The sequence below is a fragment of the Melospiza georgiana genome, chromosome 8 (genome assembly GCF_028018845.1).
Source record: "Melospiza georgiana isolate bMelGeo1 chromosome 8, bMelGeo1.pri, whole genome shotgun sequence".
NCBI lineage: Eukaryota > Metazoa > Chordata > Aves > Passeriformes > Passerellidae > Melospiza > Melospiza georgiana.
Window position 1 is genome coordinate 10,057,619 of NC_080437.1, and position 27,389 is coordinate 10,085,007.

General features: G+C 38.3%; 1 protein-coding gene across 1 annotated transcript in view; it reads right to left on the reverse strand.

Moving 5' to 3' along the window:
• Positions 1-27,389, reverse strand: part of GRID1 (glutamate ionotropic receptor delta type subunit 1) — a 481,700-nt gene that overhangs the window by 20,130 nt on the left and 434,181 nt on the right. The window contains exons 13-15 of the mRNA XM_058029149.1: positions 9,151-9,346; positions 1,741-1,907; positions 161-401 (exon numbers count right to left, since the gene is read on the reverse strand). Of these exons, the coding sequence (XP_057885132.1) occupies positions 161-401; positions 1,741-1,907; positions 9,151-9,346 (604 nt within the window). The remainder of the gene's footprint in view (positions 1-160; positions 402-1,740; positions 1,908-9,150; positions 9,347-27,389) is intronic.

Here is a 27,389-nt window from a genome sequence, read left to right on the forward strand (position 1 = left end):
GAAACAACCACCCAAAACGTTATATGCAAAGCTTAGTATGGCAAATCAAAATAAATCAAATTTATTGCATGAGAGCACCTAAAATCCCACAACTTCCACTTGCTCTCTCTTTCTTTTGTGTTCTCTACTTTTAATTGTGATAAGAATAAAAGTTATGGACCTCTTTCGGTGTTTCTTGATGACAACGGTTGCTGTTCCACCACAACTCCAATGCTGCCACCAAGCAAGCAAGAAGAAGGCCTATTGCTAAAATGCAGAAAACTCCTGCAAAACTGTGCAGCTTGAGTGCCTTCCCATCTGTCTGTGCATTGGTATGGCTATTCAGGTCACAGCGTCCCATCCGTGGCCACCACTTCTGCTTAAGAACATCCAAATCTCCACTTTCTTGCAACTCTAGGATCCTGCAGAAATTTTAAAAGACAAGTATTATTTACAATGACTTTTTTACAGTTTTTTTTTTTTTTTTGTCTTTTCCTTATGCTTCAAAGCTCTTAAATCTATCATCCCATAATTCAAAACTCCAAACCCCTCCACCACCAGAGTGCTGAAACTCCCTTATACCAAGATTTCTTTCTACTCACAGCAGCAGGTAAACTCCACTGGGTAACTTTAAGGAAAAAAGAGACTGTCAAAAATTCCACTGCAATGCAAACAGCATTTCCAGGGGAAATCACCACATTCCAGTTAGTTATGCCTGGTCTGGCTACATTCAGCTGCAGCAGCTGGTCCCACTAGTGAAATGCTCAACCCACTCCACTGCTGCTCTCCTACAGTAATTCCAAAAATATGTGAGGCTAAACATGCTACTGTTTGTGCACCACTTAGTACAAATCTGTTTAAGCAGCGACCAACTCATTTATTTTAGTAAATGTAGTTTATTCAAAAGGATTTTACTTCAATGCTGTTACTTAATGCCTGAATTACTGTGTTAACAGTTGCTAATTAATCATTGTTTTGTCTCTTGTGAAGTGTCCCGTCTCTGCATGAATGATTCATTTTGGATTTGGTTTGATAACTGTTTTAGCTGTTTACTAACAATCTTTTCTCTTGAGGCAGCTTTGTATCCAGTTGTGCAGCTGGAGTTTTGCTCCTTTTTATGAAGGAGAAGCAAGATGAGGCAATCTTGCTTCAGATCCCTGCCTGGAGCAGAGTATGGGCTCACCTTCTGCTAAGGGCACACATGCCTGCACAGCTGTGTGTCTTCAGTTCAGGGCACACATTCTCATGGAAAAGAGACACCCAGCTGGTAGCTCAGAGATCACTAAACAGCATAATTTTACAGTTTTCTAGTCTTGTCAGTCCCATGCAATTCCCTGCAATTCTTGTTGCCCTGCACCATCCCGAGTCCTGGACCAGTCCCTCCACCCTAAAGGATAAGGCAGGGCATTGCTGCTTGCTTCCTGCAGGGCGCAGGGCACTGCTTCAGAGCCTGCAGAACGTGGCATGCGCTCAGGATCTCTCCTCAATCTCTCCTCTACCTCTCACCGAGCTCTGAGGACATCAGTCCTGTGCCAGAGGCAGTGCTGGCTGAAGGTGTGAGGCCACACATCACCTCCAGTCCCCTCCTCCCAAACCAGATGCACATGGAGCAGGAGGAGCAGCAGCTTTGTTGGAGCCTGAACTCATAACCTCTCTGCTGTCATCTGTTCATTGTTCTTTATTAATTAAATGCCAAAATTAATGTGAACAGTCGCTGGCTATAGACAGAAATGCATTAAAATGAGCTTTGTTTCAGTTTACCTCTGGGAGAAAAGATCTCTGTAGGGACTTCCATGCTGGAGTGCTATCCCATATCCTTTGCTGCTGATGCTGTTTCCAATGACTGTCACAGAGCACTCATCATCTGTCAGTGCAGCATATTCCACCACTGTCACATCCCACAGGAAAGCATAATTTCCCTTTTTTGCCTGTAAATACAGCATGAACACAACACAGTCTAAACTAAACTGCATTTCTAGGTAGGACAAAACCTAAGCCAGCAAACAAATCCAAATCTTGTCACTATTCCTTGGTGATATTTCATTAGGTCACAGTTTATATGTAGACCTTCAACATAATACATTTCTAACAGTTTTCTCTCCCAGCAGGACCTCACCTACTTCAAACCTTGCTAAAATATCTTCCATTTTTTAGTATGCACATAGGATAGCTCAGCCATCTAGAAGTGTAGGTGAAGCTTATGTAACAGGTTATTAATTATAAATGAAAGCTATTGCTTTAGATGATGAAATTGGATGCATGTTTTGTAGGAGACATGGAATGTGACTGGTTCCATAGATTTAAGTGACAAGACTGGCATATTATGAGCATTAAGTGATGAGCATCACAGGTATCAAAATTGTAATTTTTCAGCTTTGCTCATATAAACATGTAAATAAACAAATTTGCCTTGCAAGTAAACACAGCTCTTCTGAGAGCCATGTTAGTCCAGTAACAAAAGGCACACACTGAGCTGAAAGAGTTTCCTCTTTTCTTCACAGGTAAGAAGGTTCACATGCATGTAGTATTATTTCAGGTTTGGGAAAAATATTGCTTTAACACATATCCATGCAGATATCCTTAAATATCAGCTTTAATTGGAACTGAAACCAAGGCCTGCACACAGTGTATATAATGAATGTAATTAACACAAGATGTAAGAAAGATATCTCGATAGGGGTTCAGTAGAGTAAATTAAAATATCATTTTGTTGGTTAAAGTAACCACTGGTTGCCTAATATATTTAAGTAGCTGAAGTCCTGTATATATTTTTTTATGGGAATTGATTCACAAAGCTCCTCTAGCAAATGGCTGCAGCTCTGCCACAGAATTAGTTCATCCTTCCAATTCTTTTCTAAGCTCAGTTTTGAATTCACCTTAAGTTTGTAAGACTCCATCAGTTATTTCATTACACTGGATTCCTCAGTTGAGCAAATAAGATAATTTACTTCATCACAGTTTGACATAAACCATACCTTTCTGAGGTCCCTAGAGTTGCTTACACATGACAATAAATCAAAGGGGTAAGGTACCTTCTGGGAGGCAGAATTCAGGGAAGTAAAAGATTAAAATTATGTTGCCTAGACTTTCTGTAAGGTACTTGCTGCAATCCACCTATTTTCCTTGATTCCCTTTTATCTGCATTGAGGCAATCAAAGATCCACAAATTCACTTGCTTCTAGGTTAAAACAGAGTAGAAATGTTATATCCTTTCTCTTTGGTAAGATGTGAAAGAGTCTGTACACTGAACCCTTGGAAAATATTTTTATTACTCGGCCACATTGTGTTCCATGGTAAATAATAATATTCATATGATTTTGCCACCTATTATAGGAAACTGTCAGCATTAAAAATATGTCCTCAGGAGATCAAAAGCAGCAGCACTTGTTACTGTACACAGAATTTACTCAAAATCCATGATATTAGAGAAGAAAAGTCCTGCCTGATGGATATACAGAAATCGGAAACCCCAGAAATATCTGGCCTAATTCACTATGTGAATTAGGTAAAATGTGTTTTACATTTCTCTGGGTACTTTTAAGTTGGTTGGTTGAATTTTTCTCTTCTTTTATTGTTGTTGTTTGGTTTTTTGGTTTTTTTTGTTTTGTTTTAGAGTTTTGGGGTTGAGGTTTTTTTGTTGTTGTTTTTAGGGTTCTTTTGGTGATTTGTTCAGTTTAAAGAGCTAAAGAGTATTTATCTTCTGCTCCCTCAGAACTGGTAAGCAAATCATCTTTTCACATTTACAATTTAGAAAAGAACACTGACAACACAATACATTCCTTATCTATCTCTTAGTAATACTTGAGGAATGCAATATTCCTCAAATATTCAACTTGCATTACAATGCGCTGACTAAAGAAAAAAAACACATTATTGAGTCTACTTTTCACTCCTCAGCTTTCTGTATGTTATCTTATATACAAAGGCTTTGTACACTGACTTTCAATGCTGTACAGCAGATCTTTTGTAAAGGTCTACTTCTCTTGTGTTTGTAGTGCTGCTATCCTAAATCACATCCTGCAACTGCAAATGGTCAATAAACCAAGTCTGCCAGAACTCTTCACATCTATTTTACATATTTTTAATGGCATAAATCAGCCTATCCAATGTCATCACAACTGTGGAGCATTATTTCTCTGACAGCCCGATCATTTTAGCATAATCAGGAATCTGACTTTTGAACTCTTGGCTGTGTTTATGTCTCAACTCCCAGAACTCCTGGGTGCAAGGCTGTGTCCCCTCCCTCTCTGATTGCCAAAACCAGAATCTCCAAAGATCCCTTTTTCCTAAGGGAAGACTTAGTTCTTTCCAAACTTCTTCCACTTGTGAAATTTTCCTCCCTGAAGAGTGAAGACCTCATACTATTAGTGTGTGTTCATTGTGTGGAAAGTTTTCTTATAACAAAATGTTTAGTTGCTGTCTAAATTCGGCATCCTTCACTTCCCTGTTAATATCTGTTGTGACAGCTAAGCAGTATCATTTGTTCAATTTAAGGAAAAGCTGTCAAACTTTGAAAAACATATGTACAAGATACATAAGTGCACACATACACGTGTGTCTGAATAGGCTGACTTTTTATATACCTTCACTAGGCAAGGAGTAAAAGCCAAATAAAATCAAATTGACATTTATTTTCAATGAAAAACCAACCTCAAATTTTAAATGTAGTTTAAATTTTATTTTTAATGAAAAACTCCATGTCTTCATGGAGTCTTTAAGGGGCATGCCTGCCCTTTAATTTCCAGGCCATGAATGTAGGAAGAGTGCAAAAGGGCCTGTGCAATGCCAGCTGCATAAAAAATGACTGAAATAAACACAGAATAATGAGCTCAAATTTATACTTCAGTCTTCTCATTGTACTTCCTATTTTTCTCCTTTGTTATGGCCCTACTGTGACTCTCAGCATACAGGCATGCCTCACAACAAACTAAAAATCACTTGGTTAAACTTTCAGAAACCTCTTTATCAGAAAATCAGCCAAAGCAGCACCCATTTATTCCATCCAGGTAGAACAACTACTCCATTTATTCCATCCAGATAGAACAACTACTTTGGCTTACACCAAGGACACCAGATTTATCCTTGGTTTAAGAGATTTAAGAAAAAAGAATCCCCTGGGCAAAACTTATACTAAAAAAATATATTTATTCTTCACAATCCTAAAAAATTAAAAGGCTAAAGAAGATGGCTTCCTAGACAAGACAAGGGCCACAAATAAAATAGTACTCCAGGAAAGCAGTAAACAACCCCATAATGTCACTCTTCAGGGTGGATGGAGATAGAGGAATATTGTTCAAAGGGTCCTGGCTTACTGATGGTTAAACAATGTTGTTTCAAAGAAAGATGCTAAGAAATAACAGCATGATAAAAGATTGATTCCAGAGTAATCACTGATATATCTGTAATTTTTCTGAATTTTTTGAAGAAGCTATCATATTTAAGACAGAAGTGCCAGAATAATGCAAAATTCATCATTAATTTACTGCCAGAACAGAGTGTCAGTGTAGCTGATACCATTACATGGCTGATATACCACAGAAATATCAAAAAATGACCTTTACATTGGCATTACTGGAGTAGTTCAAAAAGATGGTTGGGTAACATTTATTATCTATAAAAAAGTGCTTTAAGAGAAGCAACATAATTCCATTTAAAAAAGAAAAAGAACACACCATTTGACCCTGTTGAAATGTTTCAAGCATTAAAATAATTAAGGAACCACTACAGGATTCAATAGATTCAGGTTTAAGGAAGAATTTGCTTTTGCTTCAAAGGCTGATGGGTCAAGAAATGGAGAAATTTATGAAGCTCTATGAGAGCAATCACAATTCACAATATTAAATTCATTGTGGACAAAGTAGTTTTTAAAAAATCATACTAAATGAACATTTAAGCTACTTCTACTCTTAAAATTAGAATGAAGAGAGAAGATCACTCTGATTTAATGCTCAGTGATCATTAAGGAAGCAAAAAAGAAAAGGAAAAAACTCTTACTGTGCTATTGCCTAAATCAATGATGCATCTCCATTTTGTGCTCTACTTAGTTTTGATCACTTTTCATCAAAAGTGATACACAGGAAAAAAAGAAACAATTCAGAGAAGTTTTGGCATTAAATTAATTGGACAGGGGAACAATCTCAACCAAAGTAGGGTGTTATAAAATGCAATAATGAGTTTAATTCTCCTATCTGTATATATTGCAGAAGCAGGATCACATGGGGATGATATTACTTCATTCTTTCAAAGCAAAAATGAGTGTTCCCAAAGGAAATAAAATCCACACTATGTTAGTGCAATCAGTAATTACCCTGATTGCCAGTGGATGTAAAGCAGAGCAACCACTAAGACTTTGGCTGCAGAAACTTTCCTGTGACAGCATTAGTCAATCCTCCTCTATGATAGTCCCAGACAGCTCAAAGTGGCAAAAGAGCATTTTGTATGGACTGGTGGTTTGTGTGGTTTCTGCTCCTGTGCTCTGCAGAGGCATTGCTAAATGGGAGGAGACTTTCCATCCTCAATGATCACTTTCAACTATCGTGGGAATACAGCAAAAGCAACCTTCTTCCCCACCACCCTCGGCTCTCAGGAGTCCTCCTGTCACTCATGTGACAGTGAAGTGCATTCCTGCCTTTCCTTGGCCCTCCCAGTGCTGCAAAAGCTGTGCCTTGCCCATGGGAGATGGTCACTGTGGCTGCAGGGAGACACTGCTGTGTCTGAAGAGACATCTCTGCCACGGCAACCAAACGCCATGAAAGCTCACATGACTTTGCCCCACTGCCATCCCTTTGTTTTCAGACAGTCAGAGGGAGTAGGAAAATCTCCCTGAAATGGAGAAGATAAATGGGATAGGAACAAACACTTGAAATACCTGTCTGTGGCACAAATAACCAGCACTCCATGTTTTGCACTGAAGTGGCATGGCTTTGTTTGTAACTGCAGCTGAACTGTGATACTGTCTGAAGATAATGGAAAGGAGAAGGAGGGAAGAAAGAATAGTAATGATTTTTTTTCTTTTTTTGCATTGTGTCAGACAAGTCCTCATTCAGAAAAAATTTTTATGAATCTTTTTATGCTAGAGAGATTTAGAGCTCCCATTTCCTATGAAACACATTTGTAAGGCACATTTACATCTCTTTCATACAGCAGTATGTGTTTATGGATGGAAACTCTCATTTCCTTGGCTGATATCAATTCTCCTTTAAAAAAAACCCCAGAATTTCTAGCCATAATACTTGACATAGAAAACTTGTCTGTTTATTCAGAGAGTTCAATGAGCTAGGAAGAGTGACACTTAAACTATAAACACAATAGTTTAGTTGACAATGTTATTAAATATTAAAGCCAATTTATGTAGGTGTCTAATCAAATAGCAGCCTCGGTCATCTTTGGGGACTGAAGTAAAATTTAGTTGTTGTTGACATTAATTGAATGAGCTGATCTAGTTATATAAAAATCACCCTACAACACTGAAATCAAACTTAGTATGAAAAGTTATTATCACATAGATAGGATGGAGCTGCCAGCTCCATACAGACAATATAATTGGTATTCTCAACTGTCTGCCAATCTACAGTTACATTTCTGGCTTAGCAAATGTACCTATCATAAATGGCAGCATGCACTAGGCTTACAGAATAAGAGTATTTACAATTTCATGGATAAAGAGCATTCACTGCCATAAGAATGTTAGAAAAAAGAAAAGTAAAATACTGATTTTTTTTCTAAGTTAAACTGTTTTATTATTGGCTTAAATGCTAGGATACATAGAAAAGTATTTAATGTATCTATTTCTCCTCTAAATGCTACCAAAACATATCAAAAGAGGGCTCATTTTCATAAAATGTTGAGAAGATTAAGAAAAAAAAAAAGCTAACAATCACTGCAGACTTTGCTATTGCCAGAGCTCTACCTCATCCCCAAGGAAGAGAGGATTTTGGAGCTGAGGGCAGAGGGACTTGGGGAAGCTCATCTGAGGGATGGGCAGGGTGTACCCAAATTTTGACTGAATACTTGTGTGCTAAGACAAGAAGTGTCTGCATAAAGATTTTGTCCAAAAGTCGAGCAAATAATTGGAAACCTTTTGCTAAAGGAGTTTGACTTGGGAAATGGGATGGCTTGCATTAATTGTGTTCACCCCCTTCATGGCACTGTAAAAACAGTAAAATTTGGATACTGTCCCCCTGACTGTTCAGAAAAGGTTTCAAAAAATTCAAAAAATAAAAAGGAAATGCAAGCCAAAACCATTTTATCATGCCCCATGTCCAAAAGCATAAAGAACTAGTAAATTGCTGTTTCACTGACAAGAGTATCTCTGATCAAACATTCACTATGGTAATAAAAACTGTTAACTTGTTTTAGGGAAAAAAATCAATAGACAGATGAAGAGGACACTTTTCATTAAAGGAGCAGCACATCAAGGCTTTCAGCATGCATCCCTCTGTGTAATGCAGTGTACATGTTTGATGTAAGGTGCTGCCTGATTCTGTTGAGATTCAAGATGGGGAGCAGAGGGGAGGGGCAGGCTATGAGAGAGAGAGAGACAGAGTGGGCACTTGTAATGGCTAATACTCATTATCGTAGGACTTAGAACAAAGTTGCAGCATCCTACGCTGTTATACATCAGTCCTTGAATCCCACATTAATTCTCTGTTCCACAAAAAAGGTGTAGCTTTATCTGAGAGAAACAACATTTTGGTAAAACACAGTGTCATGTGAATGCATTTTTCAAAGTCTGGAAAAAACAACGAAAAATCCTGCATAAAATTTCTGTTTCAAGAGTAATGAGTATGCATTCTGTGCATCCCTTAATTCTTACTCATGTTTCCAATCATGAACTCAGAAAAAAGAAAACAAACTCAAATAAGCAAAGGATGGGAGTCAGTACTGCATAATGTAAAGAATTACATCCAAAAAAGCAGCTCCCCAAAACTCAGAAACCTTAGTTCCAAAGGACTTACATACTGAAAACTTCTGCAGAGCTAAAGTACTTAAATTCAGAACAATGACACTGAAATATGATTCTTATCTGCCATCAAGGTACTAAAAGGAACTTTATATAGGAATTTAGGGGGGGGTTTAAATGACTAATTTCTTTCCTATGACTTAACATTAACAGCATAGAAACAACATTGATACAGAAATGAAATGAAAACCCCTGTGATCCAGTCTTACCTTCCTGATGCCTTCAGAAGGGTTTGATACACAATTATCTGCCCCATTATTCTTACTGATAGTCCTCCACAGTTCAGCAAATGTGTTATCCTGCTCCAAAGGGTTGGTCCCTTTTGCTTTAAAGTATTCATACACTGCTGAGTCCCTGACTGTGCCATAAGATATATCCATTTGTTTGGACAGATCCTGAAATGTTCTGAAATTGAAGCAATATTGAGAAATTAGTACTGTGTAGTACATTAGCGAGATTTCATTAATTAAATAGTTTCTTGCAATGCCTGTCACCATCAGAAAGCACCCTCACCAAATAACATTTCCATATTTCATTCCTCATCATAAAGGAAAGCCAAATAATTATTTAATTGTACTGAGCTCATAGGATTTTAATTACACTCAAGCTCTTTTTAACCCCAGTGAAGATTTTTTTGAGAGATAACATTCATGTTAAATATGCCACCAAGACTGCACAAGAATATAATGTCATAAAGACTTACCTGAACACAAGAAAAACTCAGATTATAAATATAAACTTCCAGCCCCATCAACTTCACAGAAATACCTTGCAGAATTCAGTGGAATTAGTTTGCAGTTATACCAATGTTCCATCTCACTCCAAATCAATATGACTGTTTTAAACAAACAAATAAAATCTTGCTTCCAATTTCCACTAAGTCTCTCTCACTTTCTCTTTTCACAGCCTCTAGTAAAACAGGCATTTTTCATTCACACAGAGGCCTAACTTTCATTTACTCATCATATACAACTCTGGAAGTGTAAATGGACCTCACCCTGAGTGGCTGTGAATGCACAATTTATTTTCAAATTGTACAGAATGTAATTCACTCCTGTTTTACAGCCTTTTCTGCACTGAAAGGCGTAAATCACTGCCTGCATCAAGGAAAACCAGCCCAAACTTCAAAACATTTAAGGTGACATCAGTGCCATCAAAAGCAGGATCCTGGCTGGATTTTTTCCCTCTCTCAGAGGTTCATTCCCATTCCTGTGCCTTCTTCCTCTGCCCTCAAGTATCACCTCTATGCTGTGCCACCATCTGAGCATACAAACACACATTTGACCACTGATGACCACACCAGCAGGAACCAAACTGAAGCTCTTAAATAATGTTTTCTTTTCTTTAAAATGCTTTATAAATGTGTGGTTTCACCTATTAGTAACATGCTTCTGATATAACCAACTAACATTGCTTGACATCAATTAAACTAAAGCAACCCTCCCTGCCTCACCCCATTTCTTTTTCCCAAAAACAATCTTCCAGAAACAAAAACTTCCTGATCAATAGATCTGAAAGGCCATCTTTCCCAAACCTCCAGCTCCTGGAGCCACAAAAGCAGAACATTTTGGCTTTCAGCTTGCACAGATTTCTTCACAATGCTCCTGAGGAGCCTTCCCTTGGCCCACGAGCCAAAGCTGTTTGCCACAGTTGAAGACTTGTCATAGACAATATTTTTCTGCCACCCTCTTCGCTGTTTCAGTGGGGAGATGCCACTGCTGTCACCTCACATGCCTGTAAGATTCCCTGCTACACTATTTAAAGCAAAGCAATCTGGGCATACACACAATGCCCCATAAAAACACACAGAGAGCTCTTCCTTCCTCTCCTCCACATCACCCCCAGGCCTCCCAGGTTTAGGTGCACAAGGTGCCCTTCTCTGGCACTCCTGCTGTGGGAGTCCTGCTGCAGCTCCAAGGGCTCCTCTCAGCACAGCCCCTGCCCCAAACTCTTCGAGCTCACAAGCTGCTTCAAACAGTTTAAGTGGTTTAAGTTCTTAAATTGTGTTAAGGACTTTTTATCATTTTAAGCTGTTAAGCAGCTTTAAGACTGTGTGAACAGCTTCTCTCTATATACATTGCACACTTGTGGATTTGGGCTAACTCTAGGAGCTCCACCAAACCCCAAACCTCCTGTTATTTCCCTGGCTCTGTATATGGCAACTGATAAAGTACAAAACAAACACCCTGGAGGTTGTTGGAAATTCGAAATACTAATGAAAAATGGGAGAAGTTGTTCAGATTTTCTTTCTTTTTTTAATGATCCTGAAATGCCTGTTCTGCTCCCCTAAATGTTTCCTGTACACATGGAACCATTTTTCCTCTAGTCTCGACCTACATGATTACATGCTGCATTTAGTTCTGCCTTTATTTTTTAAAGCAAGTTTCATCACATTCCAGGGAATTGCTTAAGCTCCAGGAATGGATGACTTGGCTGTTAAAAGAAACATTTCTGCCTACAGGGCAAAAAAAGGTACTCAATATACACAGGAGGGTCTTCTGTGCAACCCTTTCCCACCAGATTTAGTGCAGAGATTTTGGTGTGTGTAGGAAAGCATGTTTGGTAGAAGCAGAGTAGCAAGAAGCACAGAAATATGTTTAGCTAATATACTTTAACACAGGTGTCAACTGGTAACACCTTTACAAATGCCTGCTCCTGATACCACTATTCTGTTTGAAAGTTTGAACATGACGGTTTGGATAGTTTAAAAAAATTAAACTTGCAATTTTAATATTATCAGTATTTTCTGTTTTCCTTTATTGCCATGGAAGCTTTTACTGAGAAATGTGCGTTTTGTTTTAGCTAAATTGCACTTTATTGACAATCAGTATTTTTATTTTAGCTAAATTACATTTTATTGACAATCAGTACTGCACAAAAGCACAGTACATGTTGCTTTACGAGCAGCACAGTTTGTTCAATTCTCTAAGCATCACAGGGCAGAGAGAGCAGAGCTGGAGTTTAAATCAAGTGCTTGCAATAAACAGACAAGCATACAGGTGGCAGGGAGGGAAGGACAGAGTTGGCCTGGCTGTGACAGTAAGGTAACCCCTTAGCTGGCAGCACTTTTTTGGAACAGAAAATGTGGAGTACTATGTGTCCTAAGGATTTCTTTTGATGTTTTGGACCACTGAGCCAAAAAAAGCTATCTCAGAAATTCTCCTAACAGGGAGTGGTTTCAGCCACAGTTCTTACTCTGTATAAAAAAATATCTCTGCTATATTTCTGCACTGAAAGTGGAGGTGATGCTTGGCACATCTATGGCTAGAGAAGTGGTCAAAAGATTTCAGCATGGTGGGCATGGGCACATGCATAAACAATACTGGATGGAGATGAATTATCTCCTACTTTTTACAGGGTGAAGTAAGATTATCACAAGGGTAGGTTTTAAAAACTATTATTTTAAATCCCTCATATTTGCCTTTGCCAGACAAAATCACTCACTGCTACTTTTCAGATGCTGGCTGTACCTTGCAGTTGTGTCATTCTCTAAAGGCAGCTGCTGTCATTGTTCTTAAGCTTTATTTGTGCAACCAGCTATCAGCTGGACCCATCTCCTTTAGCTATTCAAATTCTTGTCTCACTTTCCTATGGCAAAGATTTCATGCATTTAATATACAAAATTATTTGCAACAAAAATGTGCAGCATAACAAATGCCCCATTAACCTCACCACCTCAGTTATTGGATCTCACAAGCCATTAAAGGCTCTTTGTAAGTGTGATTAAAGATAAAGTCAGTAAAGCAGAAAAAGCCAATGTCCCTCACTTACTGTTATAGGAGCACAACTTCAATTTGTACACAAATACATCCACTGTGTGATTGCTATAATTGACAAGTACATGTAAACCAATTGATTTAAGTAAATGTATTTTCAGTCAATCTAAAGAAAAATGTTGTCTTTTAAACCTGTGTTACCAGCCAAAATATTTAATGCCCATATATATGCCTGCTAGATGAACACAACAATTGATATGTATTCCCAGTGGAATTACAATTACTTCATGCAGAAGCAACTGAAGACTGGGCTCTCTGCTTGTTTCATATGTTAGAAATTCATTGGCATAAAAGAAATGCTGCAGAAGACACAGACAGGCAATACCAGTATTAGCACTTATGATTAGACCACTAGAACTAATTGTCAGAATAAAAATATTGGTTAAGATACACTTTTTGAAGATGTTTTGTTATTAGTAAAAGCCTTGTAGAGCTGTAGATACACAGACTAAAAATATGCTGCCAGTATTGGTTTATTTTACTCTCTTGCTGCTCTATGTCCAAGACTTCTGGATGAATAATAAGTGACAGACTAAACTTGACACCAGGTGCTTTAAGGTAACTGCTGATCAATTAACTGAGCTGCAGGCACCTGGATCATCAGATGTGATCAAAGTATTTTTCAAAAGAAAAACATGTTCCTGTCATTTAAAAAGAAAAGAAAAGAAGGATTTTTTTGTAGTGACCCTGAGATTTTTGCTCAATGCAGCATAATATTGTAGGTGATGGCTGCCATAAAGTGCACCAGAGATGATGAGACTTTTTAAGCTGCTCTGCCTAAATGAAGTCTTAAAAATGCATATATAAAATGTATAGTACAAGTCCTTAATTTCTATCTTTAAATGCCTTGAGGCTAATTTATTTTCTTTTAAACTTTTTTCCTCCAAAAGATAAGAATTCATTACATCTGCAGAATTAAATATAAGTGCAGCTCCTAACAAGAACTGTTTTCTCCACACAATTATGTGAGAGGGAAATGTGTGTTTTATGCACTGGGAAAACAGTAAACCCAGTAAACTTCAAAGTAAAACCAGATGTATCTGAACTGATTTGACAAGCTTATACTAGCATTGTATGCCTAAGAAACACCTATGAGCTGAAACCTAGAACACAAAATCCTATCTGAAAGGAGATTTATTGGATAAAGTTATACCCTGTGGAAAGCAATGAGTTGAAAGAGAATTCTGCCTACTGTGAACTGCAGAAAAGTGCAGAATTTTGAGACCTAAAATTGCTGAGAACTCCTCCCTCCAAGGCAGAACTTTCAGTGTCAATGAGGACAAATAAGAAAATGGTGTTTGTTCCTATCACATCAATCCACCCACAGAGAGATGAACTTGGAAGCCAAGCAAGCCTTGCCAGATCAAATTGTCATTTGTAGTTGTCCCCCAAGAGAAAAGAGTCTGCAAAGCTGAATCAAGGTTGAAGAGGTACTGCAGTGGTACAGACAATGAGCAGATGCTCTACATGAGCACATCTTACCATTCAGAACCCCAGTCCTGATCTGAGTCCTGATTAATTTTTATATCCATTCATGAAGCTACAAGACAAAGAATTTGAGCCTCCATCCATTGTTCACAAATGAACAATCTTTGGAACTCCAGTTTTAAAAAAAATTTATGAGTGGGTAGGGTAAAGCTTGTCTTCATACATCAGAAACGGAGTTCAAACTTTCACAAAAAGACATTCTCTAGAGCTGGTCTGCCCAAGTTGAACAGTTTAACTGGTTGAAGAGCTGAAAAAAAAAAACAAAAACAAAAATTCCCTCTGCTATGGATCTAAAGTACCACTAGGGGATGATAGTCTCATTGACTCAGAGACTTGTACGAAGACCTTCACTGTGCTGCTAAATGCAAGATAAAAAAGCACAAGCCCACTTAAAATGGAAGAGAATAGCAGTTAGTGTCTATAAACACTAGTGCAACTGGTATTTCATGAGCCTTCAGCTGTACAATAAAGGGCTGAACAATGAGGTAACATTAGAATTGACCTATCTTTAGCACCTCCAAATCTAAAAAGTAAATATAAGTAAAAAAAAAAAAAAAAGTATTATGCATAATTTGGTAGATTTTCTTTGTTTGTTCCATTGGAAAGTTATTAGTGTGTGTTAAACTGGACATACAAAAACTAAAAGATGGGCTACTTTAAAGATTATTCTTAGTGGGGCCAATAAAACTATTCAAGGTATTCTTAGAATGGCCATAGACTAAGTACAGAGAATTAAAATGAAAACAAGTTTATCTCCACTTCATATAACCTTAGACTTCTTCAAAACAACTGGGTCCATGATTTTCATTTGAGCATCTGTGATTTTCTTTGAAATTATGAATAATAAAACTGAGCTCTTAAATCAAGCCTTAAATTGCAAGCTTCTCTATAGCCACGTGATCAAATTCTGCATTGTTCCATTTCACTGCAAGTCACTTTAAATGCTCTTAATTCTGTCTCAATGCAGTGATGATGTGCAGCGCAACAGGTTTCTTCATTAAAAGAAACTCTAAGCAAAATTTTAATTTTAGCAACAGAGATAGTCCAGTAGAGATCAGCAGCAGTACTTGCATGCTTAGGTTATACTTTTTTGGTCAAGTTCTTCACCAGAAAATATATATTTCTTTATAATTCATATAAAACTAATTTTATCTGATCTCCAGAAAAACACCATCACTTTAAACAAAAGCTTTAACAGAAAAAGCCTCTACAAGGAGAGCTGTAAGTATTGACAGATTAAACTACACAGAATGAGCGGAGTTACAGCCCTTCACACCAGGCCTGAACCTTTCCAAACCACAGCAGGAGACAAAGTGCAGACAGTCAGCGCTGTGCCTGCTCTTGTCCTCACCAGTGGGGCAGGAGCAGCTGCTACACAGCATTTCAAAGAAGCAGGGACTCTCCTCCAGTGGCACAACCAATCAATTGACATGTGTCACAGAACACGTTGCCATGTCAACCCCCTACTCTTCCTATAGTTAAAACAAATAGTGATTGAACTCCTCAGCAGGTAATGGCACTGCAGCAGCTTTTTTCATGCTTATAATGGTCACTGCTGCCAGTGTGGTGCTGTCTCTGAGACTCTGATTGGATTGGGACTTACTGCCCTAAATGAGGTGCAACCAAAAGTAAAATGTAACATTCAGTTCTAGGAAGAGGATGCTAAAGCCAGCTTTATTTCTGCTCCAGGAGGAAGGGGTTTGCCACACATCCTGCATGCCATGCGTGATGGCAACAGCTCTGTCACCCACCCAGAGCAGCATCAGGAGGCCTTCTACTGCCCTTAAAGAAACTTCTTTTGTAGGCTTCCTAGCAGAATCAATAGATAGAGCAGTACTGCTGAGATCAGTGAAACCAGTCATGAACAAAAAAGCACATGCTCAAGGGTTACAGGATTGGAGACAAAAATACGAGCAGTAAGAAAAATGAAAAACAAAATAGCCAAATAATACATACACAAAGCACCCGAAGCATTCAACTCATAGAGCCTCCAAACTGATTTAATTGCTTTCAAACAACTTTCAGAAGCCTCTGTTCGTACATGTAAAGGGAAAAGACAAGTAAACTAAACTGTTTTCTTAACTCCTGACATAGCACTGACTTACCTGCAGACTGAATGTTTTCACTGGGGCTCTATTCTGCAGAGCTACTGCATGATCAAGTTTTGAAAGAAAGGAACAAACAGAATGTAAACCCATTGAAATGCAAAGACAGTCAAGCCACTAACAAATTATACACTGTCATGTTTATGATTTTAGTAGTAATTAATTACTAGCTACACACATTGTATTGGCAAAACATTTGGAGGCTATGTGTACTTTCTAAGAGTCTGAGATGCAGCAGAAATACATTCTGTTACCAGCACCTGAAATTCCACTTTTGCTTTACCAATCTCAGAAAAATCTTTCTTTCACTGAAGTCAAGTGTGGAGGATGCAGGACAAAACCCCTAAAGTAGGCTGTGTTCTATTGCTCACAGAAGTTCTTAGTATCTCCCAGCAGTTTATTTAGGAAACATGCCCATTTTCAAAATTTCAACACTATTTCTGGCTACAAGACTCAAATTTGGATCCAAAAATCAAACTGGATTCTCATCATAATCAGTAAAACAGGTTGTTCTGTAAACAAAATTAAACCTCTGGGTATTCTTATCCATTGCTATTTCTAAATTATGCCCTCAGGACCACCTCAACTACTCCAATCATCTGCAGTGATCTGTGTGAGCGAGACTTGACTTGTCACTGGATCCTAAAAGTCCATTTTGCCTAGAGTTGATGCTGGCTCTGCTCCAGCAGTGCACATAAAGAAATCTGTTAAACAGATAGAAATAAGTTAAACCTCTCCTGATTGCCAGTCCAGTGTTTCTAACTATACTTCCAACCCTTCTCCTCTCCAAACCTCCTCCAGGCAATAAAAGCATGTCACTTAGATTGCTGATTTTTTTCATTAACTTATTTATAATTTATTTTTTCTTTCTGGATGTCCCATGTTTTCTGAATTGTTAGCACATTGTAAAAAAACCATGATGGTCCTTACAGTAGAAGTTACGATTGTGTTGCTTGAAATATTTTCCAAACCACAAAATTGTGTAATAAACTATTCCATTAATAGTGATAACAATGGAAATTAGTTTCTGAGCATTTGCATCTCAAAGCTGAATCCACTGGGGCACCATAGTTTGTGATCCCTGGATGTGAGGGATCATTTATGATTGCATTATGAGCATTTATGATTGCATATGAATGCATCTGATGTCTAAGGGAGTGAAGTCAGAGGGCAGTCTTTCCTTTACATTTACAAGGGCTGTTTACAGAACCTTTTTCACCACACCATTTTTCCATATTTTTAAAAACTGAGTAACCTTGAGGTATTCCCCAGTTTGCCCACCATGTTTGTAATCTAACAATGAAAAGTGTCAGACTGACAAAGAGACACTCTGAGCTTTTATCACATTAGAGTTTCTTTTAAGATGCAGGCCCAGGATTTCAAAGTGTGGAGCTTTAATTTGTATGCTCAGATCCACATTTAAACTGCTACATGACTGGGCAGATTTTCAGAACAGATCAAGGAGAGATTTGGCACAACAGCACATCTGTGCAACATTGGCAGATTCAGTTTAAAGTCTGAAAGGGGATTCAGAGCAGCTATGAGCAGTTGCTGTTCACCCTGCCAATCCAGAATAATCAGTCCTACTAAAAAATTTGGATAATCCTAGATCCTTGATCCATACTCCATATTCCATCCAACAGTGAGAAGGAAATAAAAATTCAAAGAAAAGGTGAAAACATGTCAAGAGCATGTTTGGAGGAAAAAATACTCCTGTTTGGACTTCCTTTGAGTATTTCCTTGCTTTACTTTTAAATCATTTTGCCACTGTGGCCTTTCTCTGAGTAGCTCAAAGGGTTAACATGTTAATTAAAGCAAGGTATTCCACTCCTTAAATTATTAATTAAAATAAAAAATGCAGCTGGTGTTTAACAGTACCTCGGTCCCAACAGCAGATTTTAGTCACTTCACCTAAATCAAACATATCATAAAGTTGGCATGAAAATCATATTGTCTGAATCAAACACATCTGGCAACTGACACATGCTTTTACCTATAATGAAAACAACAAACTACCTATTACAAATGCAGATGCACTTTAAATTGTTTGCTGCACTGATGTCTTCTACAGCTCACATTCAGAAGCTAAAAATCCTAATGAAGATTAATGATTAAGATCGAGAGGAAAGAAATTGCTTTTTTCCTTTTCCATTGCTGCTCTAAGTACTGATAATGCTGCTGTTCTGTTTTGTGCTCAGATGACAAAGAGTAGCTTTTTAATTAAATTGAGCGGGCAACAGATAAGCTTGGCTTCTTGGTGCTGGCTTATGAAGCCTTTACTTGGGGTTAGTGATACTTTGTACAATGACTGTTAGGATATCATTAAAGCCCATGAAATCCCAGTGTGGAGAAAGGTCCTACACAACTCTTTATTAAGTTTTGATTTATCAGGAGTCTTGCATGTCAGCAGTCTCACAGCTGGGGTGGAGGGGCTGGATGAATTCAGATCTCCCAAAGGTACAATGTGTCTGAAAAACAGCTTCACACCCTTCCCTTACCACAGGGAGCACAGCAGAAGCTATCGCTATTGACAGAAGGCAGAGAAGAAAACAGAGGGACTCTGAAGAGGCACCTTGATTGCTAGAGCATGTGCTGCATACTCCTGGGAAATCAAAACATGGGGCTCTTCATTAATACTGAAAGCACATACAGCATTCATCAGTTAATATTGATGTCTAAAGTGCATGCTCTACATATGCATATTTCAAAGTCTGCAGGCCCACATGCCTGTTTCTCAGAGGACCCAGAGTGAGCACACAGTGTATGGTGCACTTCCCATCTCAAAATGATGTACAGGAAGGCAACCAGGAAGAGAGACCTCACCCTTTGTCCTCTCCTTCCCCTCACCCTGAACACAAGTCTCTCTGAATCCTGAACCTCATACTAGAAAGCACCAAAAAAGCACCAAAAAAGCACATCAAAAACAACTGGCTGCTCATTATATTGAGATTAATTAGTTTATTGGGCAGCCTAATTATGTACCTTGAAATATGAGCTTGGAAATTGCATTATTGCCATATGTAAGAAACACAGTATTTAACAACCACCCCATTCTGACTGATGGTTTTCTATTTTGTAGATAGACATGACTATTCATAAATCAATTAAATTAAATCAGTGGCACACTCTCTCAGGCTGGTTTTAATGGTTTAGAAGGCAAACAACTTCAATGCCTGTGATTACATTTCTTTTAAAGCAACAAAGTTTGTCACCTGTACCAAAACAGCTTTTCTGAGGCAATGCCATTCTCTCCCTCATCTCCAGATGAGTCTGGAAACACTCCTGTATTATACTGTAAAGGAGCACACGTGCAGAAGAAGAGAACATTGCTCAGCAAGGCAGATGAGCTCAGGAAATGGAAAGAAAATATACAACCCTTCTCTTAGCAACACAGTACTATTCCAGAAAAGTTGTTTTTCTTTCCAGAAAATACTTTGCAAAGTAAGAACTGAGAGTATAGCCCTCATGGTAATAAACAGTAGTATCTTACTTCCCAAGGAAAATAAGTTCCTTTCTCCCCTAAACAACCATGATCTGCATTGATCAAAAATGTTTTGCTGGGTTGTTTTTTTTTGGGTTTGGTTTGCAGGTTTTGTTTTTTACATCATCAGGAATAGTTTCTAAATTTCTTTATAAAGATACTCAATTTTTAAAGCCTTTCTTTAAATGGCAAGTTTGCAGATTTCCACTTCATGGCAAGATGGTCGATAAATATTTTAGAATGCATTGGAACAACTTTTTTTTTCAGTAGATGAAATATCATCCTATACATCAGTGAAGGTGCTAAGAGTGTCTGGTGTGAGAATGAATGCCCTTCTGTCATGGAGACATTTATGAAGGGAGTGGCTATTTTAGATCTGATAGATTTAAATGGAAATGTCAAAGAGAAAAGCATCCAGATTAAAAGTGATTGCAAGATGTTGGAGTTTAATATCCTGAGGCAGAAGAAAAACCCAAACAAGATTAACAATGTAAAAATACTACATTTCAAAAGATCAGACTCAACAAACATCAAGAACTAGAGAAGAAAATCTCTTGGGGTGTTGCTTTAAAGGATAAAGGATACAGAAGGGCTGGCAATTCCTGAAAGATACCATATCAAAGACACAGATACAAACTATCATAACATGAGGAACTATTAAAGAAATTATAAGAAACTGCAAGAGCTTCTGCAAGAGCTCTTCCAGGACCTAGAAAACCAAAATCATTTAAATTTAAAAGAGTAGTGCAGCCATTGGACTAGCTAGCCGTACATACTATAAATGTATGGAAATTGGGCAAATGCACGAGATAAAAAGTATCAAGAAGCAAACATAAATCCTCCTCACAACACAAATAGATTCAGTTTGCATGATTTGTCACTGCAGAAAGCTATTTGTGTCAGCCCTTGGCTGAAGTTCCAGTGTCCAGAGCAGGAAATAGGAAAATTACCTTTGCTGTTAGGTGGGTGAGAAAATCTAATGCTGAACAATCATGGCACAAACATCACAGAACCTTTGATCATATGGGAATGTTGGTGAGGAATTGTGCAAGGTGAGGAGACGGGTTTTTTACATGAACAAATGAAGCAGTTCTCAAAATATTTCAAGAGATTAGCAGAGTTGGAAGCCTATGCATGCCCTGTCTGGAGTGACAGTAATTAAAAAAATAGGTACAACTTCTCCTTCTTAAAAGTGAGAATAGTGACCTTCAATTTAATCTCATGGTTCTGCAGGAATGAGCTTACTGTGATTAAGTGTTTACTAACTATTAGTAGTTTTGTGAATACAATTTATTTGTTCTGGCTTCAGGAATGCTCTCAGAGAGACCTTCAGGCAATTTGGAAAGCTATGCAGTAATATTCACTATGTTACCCTCTAACAGAACCTGCATAGCTTTTATTACAGGGCCCACTGTTACACTGATGGCCCTGACCAGAACAGATAAATGATATAAAATACACATTATTTTACAGGGGTTTTGGTTTGGTTTGGTTTGCAGGCAGCTGCTTCACTTCACAATGTCATTAAGATATCTGCCTGAAAATGTGGAAAAACCCCCCCACTGACCAACCTCTTTAATGGTTGAGACAGAATTATTTCCAAAAGAGAATTCTCTATGGAGTTTTTCTTCTTCCTCTGTTTTTGTCTTTAGAGATGATGGATTGAGCTGTTAGGAGTTGTCTGAAGCTTTAAGGCCCTTTCTGTTTGATTTGCTATAGTAATAATTATTTTGCTTTTTTAATATCCTGCTATATTAGATGCTATTATCAGTTCATATAAGACATTAAATCAGCTTCTTTAGAGAAAAAATAATAGAAATCTAAGTATCCTATTGAGCAAAAATCTTCTATTACTGTGTTACGTATTGTTTATCCCTTAGGAGTAACACAGAAAATACAACCTGACAAAATAAGTCATAGGTGCTATCCATGTAATAAAAAGAAACCTCATCCTACAACAAGGAAGGTGAAGTCAGGGGCCAGAGGGATTGAATGCATGCAGAAAGCAAACAGCTCCTCTGTGGACAGCAGGGGAATAACATATATTAATGTGAGACAATCTGACCCAAAAGGTGACTCTGTCCGAGCCAAGGAGTACCAAATATCAGATTAAACCAATCCTTGTACATTTTGATGGGCTGTCCTGAGGGCTGCTACTCTTGTGAAATTTTTCTCCTTTCAAAGCAAAAGAAAAAAATAATAAAGATTTTATTACCTGCACAGATGGTAGATTTTGCTAATGTTATATCCAAACCATTTTCTTCTCTAAACTGCGCATGCATCTGAATTTTAATGCTTCAACCCACCTCAACCACAGAACTTCTCAGTAACCAGAACAAATGAAGAGATGCTATGATGTAGGTCTCTAAAAAGTCAAGCTGGAGAGGTGTGGAATCACAAATCTCTTGCTTTGCCATTGATCTCCAATCTAAACCACATTTTTTAATGGCAACTGGAAAGATGGAATGCAAGCTTGATTTTCAGCTGTGAATTCTCATTTTTTCTCAGAACAATGTCCCTGGGAAATATTTGCACTTAGATGCTTGCCTGCTTGTTCAATTAGAGGAGTAATTAGGATCCATTTTAAACCACGTTTGAGTGGCATATGCCAACATTCAGAAAGCTTTTCAAAAGGCTCCAGACTCTGTGGCTTTCCAGGCAGCACCCACTGGGCAGCAGCATCAATAGGAGTGAAGTGAAAAGACAAACAATGGGAGCTGGAGCACTGGCAGCAGCCCAGAGCCTTGTCCTAAACAGAGCCTGAAGGCAAATGCTGGCAAGCTCTGCCCCTGAGCACTGCAGCCCTGCTGCTCAGAGCTTTTCCCAGGAAATTTCACCCCTGTGCTCCAGACAGGGAATGTTCTGGAAAGGAAAAAAAGTTTTGAGTTCTTGCATCTTTCTTATAGTCTTTCTTAGCCTTTATTTTTATGGAAGGACTTAATCTAGTTATTTAATGATTGAAGTTTTTCCTCACAGGCCTTTAATGATAATCACAATAATTATTTTTTATCATGCTTATTCCTACATGCCTCCTGCCAACATGCCTGAGGGTGCTGCACAGACACTGCAAAACACAGTACAAATTAAACATAACAAAAGAAAATCCAATGAAATATTTAAAAAGACACATCTGATATTAACAAGAGAAAGGCTGTTTTCAAACATGAGGAATTTCAAGACAAAATTGCTGTGAATACTGAGGGATTCTGGTGAGGTTCTTGCCACCAACCCTATCAAATCCACTTAACTACACTGGATGAAATGTTTGTTCATTTCCCTCTGGCTGGCATATTCCAGGTACTTTTCTCATTTTATTATAAAATATTTTGAGATTGTTTCTGCTTTGTATGCAACCCAGAAAATATATCTTTTTTTGATACCTGCAGTGCTACTATAATATGGCCATCATCTTTAAAACAGATAAACTGACAATATGCCATTTAAGAAAATATTACTACTGTGTTATACAGAAAGAGAAACAAGACAGAGAGGAAGCTAAGCTTGCCAAGATCAAACAGAGCTTGTGGTAGAAAAAGAATTTGCACCCAACTCTTCCAAGTGCTGGCCTATCACCCCAAATAAGCTGCTTTAAATCTTCAGCTGTCATGAAAACACAAGAAATAGGGGAATTAAAATACAAAAAAGTAAATCTGAAATCATGAAACAGCAGCTGAGATCTTAAAGCAGATAAATTATGCATTTGTATGTAGTTCATGAATGCATATAGTATGGATGCCTCTCAAGGCATCCATAGCATGTACAAATTTAAAGATCAATTTGATAAAAAATTTAAACTCTTTTGCATTTGAAAATAGAGTACCTTTTTCATGTCCTATTTTTTTTTGCATGATTCTTAGCCTCTTGTCAGACAAGCTCTCCTAAACCTGAATTTCAGAATATCTGTGCAGCTATTGAACTGCATGTAGTCTGCTTGTTAACAAGAAATGAAGCTGGAATGTAAGTCACTGCTAATTAAACTCATAATTACAAATGGAAGGTCAGACAGCAGATCCAAGAGCTGTTTGAAAATGTAATAAGACAAAAGAAAGAACAAACTCGCATGTAATAATTCTGCCTTACTTGGTAGACTGACCCATTAGAAGATTCCTCAGCTGCACACAGTACTGCAGGCAAATATTAGAATAGTAAATGCAAATCATTTGGGTTTAAACTTAAACAAGTTTGTCAAGGATTAGCACAGGTTCTAAACATTGCCTAGATTTCTTATTAAAAACAAAAATTGAGAATTGATTATTTATAAAGTTAGAAGGTGGATCAGATTTTCCTAACCTGAGCACCAAAATAGTTGTGATCAGTAGTTGCCTTCCCTTTTTCATATTGAACTAGATAACATCTCTCTCCTCTGCCCCTAAGGGGTCAGGAAATCTGCTTGATGTGTCACTGCCCTGCCTATGGATGTCCATACACACAGAAATCCCGAGATAACCGTGACATTGCCTTTGTTCCCTGGCCGGGAGGTGGGACACAAAGAAGATGAGAAGTGCAGGAGGCAATTTAGACAAAGGGATTGAGAAGCAGCATTAAAAGAGCAATGGGGAGCAGAAGCACCAACCACTAGCAACTGAAAAATTGAGAGCAGCCAAGGGAGGTACACCAAATTTCTTGTCAGCTTTGAGCTCCTGAGGGGATAGAGGTTGTCATGTGGGTCTCAAACCCCATGTTTGGACCCGCCCCACCACCACATGACACCAGGATGAATGATGGGCACACAGGACACATGAGGAGCAAGGAAGCATGTGCTGTCATGCCAGACCAGAAAGGCAGTGCTTCTTGTTAGCACACTTGAGATGAAGCCCTTGACATTCTGAGAAAACCCAAGGAGAAGAATAGTTTTTCTTTCCAAGTTAAGCACGTCTCTTACTTGGGATCTAGACACCTGGACAAAAAAATCCTGTTTGGGATTTACAAAGTAACTGTCAGGAAACAAATACAGGTGGCAGATCAAAGCTGCTTTCTGCCATTCCTCCTACACTGGATATTTCACCTTTCTGTGAGCCACAGGAAGCCTCTGAAACTCACAGCAGGGTGGAATAGCCTTGTGAGACTTCACGATGCCAGATATAAAAACCAAAAAACAGTAGTCCCTTATCAGCAGGCTTTCATCTGACACGATAATTCTAAAAGTCTGCCTTCCAACAGTTCAACTTCGCTTCAGTGAACGTCTTACCAAGCCCCCTCTAATAAATATTGTTTATGATTTCTATGACACACTTGTTTTGCAGTGAAATTGTGGAGGCAGTGATCACTGGGTTGATTGACACCTAGTTATTCAATCAAACATACTTCTATTTCACTAGTCACAGACCACACATGCCAAATTTGATACTGAAACAATTTCCATTAGGCATTTTAGAGAGGGCTTGGGAAGAAAAATCAGTCTTGTAATGAAAATCTTAACTATGCTGCAGCTACTGCAGCATCATAATACTTATTTCTCTCCTGCTGACAATTTGGAGGCAGCGGCACTGAACACCAGAGGACTTCTCTATGGAGGGAGAGATAACAGCAGACATTTACTGAAAGGATGGGGACTGTTTTCTCTTAACAATGGAAGTGTACACAGATAGATTTGGTAGTTCTCAGCTGGTGAGCAAATATTCAGCTCTAGCTCATTGTGGCTCTTTGGATGGGAAAAATTGATTTCACATAAGTATTCCTTTCTGGGTTCATGAAAGACAGAATGCAGGCAAGCTGAGTGGCAGAGTTAGGCAAAAACATTCACTGCACATCATATGATGCGAAGCCAGCTAGAATGGGGAGCTGAGGCCCAAGGCCACGATTAATTCATGAAAGGCAGTAATTTACTTTCTCAGAAAAAAAAAACTTGTTCTAAATCTGACAAATTATTTTATAAGCTGTTTTGCCTAAAGAGTGGGGATATGAAAATCATAGCTCAGAGATGGATGAAGGTTCAACAGAAGTTTCCAGAAAAACTATTTCTTTACCCCACCTCCTTGGCCAAGGCACTTCAGGAATGATTTGGGAACCTAAACCACAGCATCCAGGACCACTTTTAACATCATGAAGTATCCACATTGGGGCTGACAACACCCACTAGAGATCCCTGCCCCTACAGCCAAGTAGGTGGAACACCGGCAGCGAAGCTTCTGGAAACTTCAATTTCTTTTGGCATTTACGTTCTGGCACCTGAAATACACTGCTGATGTTTTCTTACTTCTACATCCTCAACTTGTATTAGGGGATGTGATACAAGGCACCTGGCAGCTACCATTCAGTACAGAAAGGCATTTAATTACTATTCTCCAGCTGCCATCTCTAGCAGTAGAAGGGTGCCTGAGTTCAATACTTGTGAAACAATTCTGAGCAGGTCCTTTACCCAAAAAACTTATCTCCTCAAGGTTCTTAGCAATGTCCTTTCATTTTAATAAGAAGGGGATTTAAAATCCCTTGTAAATGTTGTAACAGCTCATACTCAAAGGCCTCCTCTAAAAATCCATAGTTCTGCTCTTAAACCTCTTTTTTTGCAGAGATTCCTCATGTAATTACACGGCAACTTTTGTCCTCCTCTGAACTTTGCTGAGTTTTGGAAAGTACTGATTAGACCAAACAGAAAATTTCTTCTGCAGTGAAAGAAATAGAACCTTCAGACATTTTTAAGAGTATCATTAGGCAAGCTCACTGGATACCTATTTGTGTCTTGCTTTTCAAGAGCAATTTATTCACTGAGCTTAATCTTCTTTCCAGTACATCCAGTCATCATACATGGATAGTTTTATTCTACATAGTTTCTCACGGTATTTCCAGAAATTACTTGGAGTACTTATTTGTGTTACTGTTAAGATCCATTTATTATGGCCAAACTAACAGAAAGTGAATTTAAACCTAAGCCTATTATGATTTTGGCCTGGTATAATGATGATGATGATGATGATGATGATGATGATATATTCACACAAAGCATTACATTATCTGCAAATGAACATTGTCAAGCTAAAAATTGGAAATTCTGTTGAACTCATATTAAGAAGAAACGGACCTATGTTCTTCTGTGCAGAAACCACAAGTGCCAGTCTCACCTCACTGACAATTCTTCTGTTTCAGGAAGAGAACACAAACATTCAGTGTCTGTCTTCCCAATGCAATCCCAAATAAGAGTAGCAACTTAACTGTCCCACCCTCTAACACCTGAAATCCTTGGCTCAGCACTTTCTAGAAGAGCCTGTGCTGCACTGCTACTGCTCCACTCCATCACTACCGCATCAAACATGAGATATAAGGCTCTAACCTTGTCGGCACTGAGTGTGAAATTTTAATGGCCCTCCCAGTACTTCACACCAGCGTGAGGGTGGAAATTCTGTCCACATTTTGTGAGAAAAAAATTGAAAAGCTTTGACCTTTAAATTTGCAGAAAAAAACTCCAAGTTACACACACACACAAATTGCAACCAAACAACCAGCAGGACATGAGAGACCTCTCTTCTGGAAAAATACAGAACTAAAGTGCCATTGTCCCCTCCATCAGAACTGCTTGAGGGCTGTTGGAGTGAAGGTGAAGAGGGGGAGAGGAGAGAAAAACAGCCACTGCAAATAAGCAGAGTATTTTATTAGAGAGTTAT